Genomic DNA, 1,504 nt, shown 5'->3' with positions numbered 1-1,504 from the left:
CTGGGAGGACTGGGAGGCACGGCGCGGGCAGCCCAAGGGAGGGGGCGTGGCCTGAGCGGAGGGGGCGTGGCCTACCGATTGATTGACACGAGAGCGAGCGCTCCAGTCCAACGGAGGGGGCGTGGCCTGAGCGCGAAGGGGGCGTGGTCTCTTGATTGACGTCGAGCGAGGGGGCGGGACCTGCGATCCCGGCGCTCCCATTGGCCGCGCCCGCGCGCGCACCGGAAGTCGCGGTGACGCACCGTGCGTGCTGACGTTGCACGGCGGCGACGGCGCCCGGGAGCGCGGCGGCGGCGGCGGCGGCGGCGGCGGTGAGGGGGGAGGGGGGAATCAGTCACCGGGCTCGAACCTCGCCCCCCCACCCCACCCCCTCCCGGGCTCAACGCTCGCCCCCCGCCCCCCCCCTCCTCCCCCTTCGGCCCTAGGGGTTCCCGGCACGAGGCGATCCCGTGATTCCCCGCTGGTTCCAGGCCCCCCCCTCCTCCCCGGCCTGGTCTCCCCTCTCCCCGGCACCGTCCCTGCAACCCCCGGGATTGTTGGGGTGGGGGGGTGTGTTACTGGGGGAGCTCCCGTTCCAAACGGGGGAGGGGAGGGAGGGGCGGGTAGGCCTTCCATGAGCACTCCCCCCCCGTCCCGTCCCGGTACCGAGAGCCCCCGGGGTCCCCCAGTGCCTCCCAGTGTCCCCAGTGTTCCTATCCTGCATCCCCAGTGCCTCCCAGTATCCCCAGTGTTCCTATCCTGCATCCCCAGTGCCTCCCAGTATCCCCGGTGTTCCTGCCCTGCATCCCCCAGTGCCTTCCAGTATCCCCAGTGTTCCTGTCCTGCATCCCCAGTGCCTCCCAGTATCCCCGGTGTTCCTGTCCTGCGTCCCCAGTGCCTCCCAGTATCCCCAGTGTTCCTGCCCTGCATCCCCAGTGCCTCCCAGTATCCCCGGTGTTCCTGTCCTGCATCCCCAGTGCCTCCCAGTATCCCTGGTGTTCCTGTCCTGCATCCCCCAGTGCCTCCCAGTATCCCCAGTGTTCCTATCCTGCATCCCCAGTGCCTCCCAGTATCCCCAGTGTACCTGCCCTGCATCCCCAGTGCCTCCCAGTATCTCTAGTGTTCCTATCCTGCATCCGTCAGTGCCTCCCAGTATCCCCGGTGTTCCTGCTCTGCATCCCCCAGTGCCTCCCAGTATCCCCAGTGTTCCTGTCCTGCATCCCCAGTGCCTCCCAGTATCCCCGGTGTTCCTGTCCTGCATCCCCCAGTGCCTCCCAGTATCCTCAGTGTTCCTATTCTGCATCCCCAGTGCCTCCCAGTATCCTCAGTGTTCCTGTCCTGCATCCCCAGTGCCTCCCAGTATCCTCAGTGTTCCTATTCTGCATCCCCAGTGCCTCCCAGTATCGCCAGTGTGCCCCGCTGTTCCCAGTCCGAGCCCCCCAGTGCCCCCCAGTGTCCCCGCTGTTCCCAGTCCGAGTCCCCCAGTGCCTCCCAGTATCCCCAGACCGGGGGGGTTCCGAGGGTC

The 1,504-nt window shown here is 67.9% G+C and overlaps 1 protein-coding gene across 1 annotated transcript in view; it reads right to left on the bottom strand.

Moving 5' to 3' along the window:
* Window positions 1-421: 421 nt before the first annotated feature.
* The window catches only part of SLC8A2 (solute carrier family 8 member A2), an 8,295-nt gene continuing 7,212 nt past the window's right edge, over window positions 422-1,504 (bottom strand). Inside the window, exon 9 of the mRNA XM_069882231.1 lies at window positions 422-518. Within this exon, the coding sequence (XP_069738332.1) occupies window positions 422-518 (97 nt within the window). The remainder of the gene's footprint in view (window positions 519-1,504) is intronic.

This window comes from Phaenicophaeus curvirostris, unplaced genomic scaffold (assembly GCF_032191515.1).
Source record: "Phaenicophaeus curvirostris isolate KB17595 unplaced genomic scaffold, BPBGC_Pcur_1.0 scaffold_93, whole genome shotgun sequence".
Classification (NCBI taxonomy): Eukaryota; Metazoa; Chordata; class Aves; order Cuculiformes; family Cuculidae; genus Phaenicophaeus; species Phaenicophaeus curvirostris.
The sequence above is the reverse complement of the archived record's forward strand: the minus strand, read 5'-3'. Positions and strand labels throughout refer to the sequence as shown.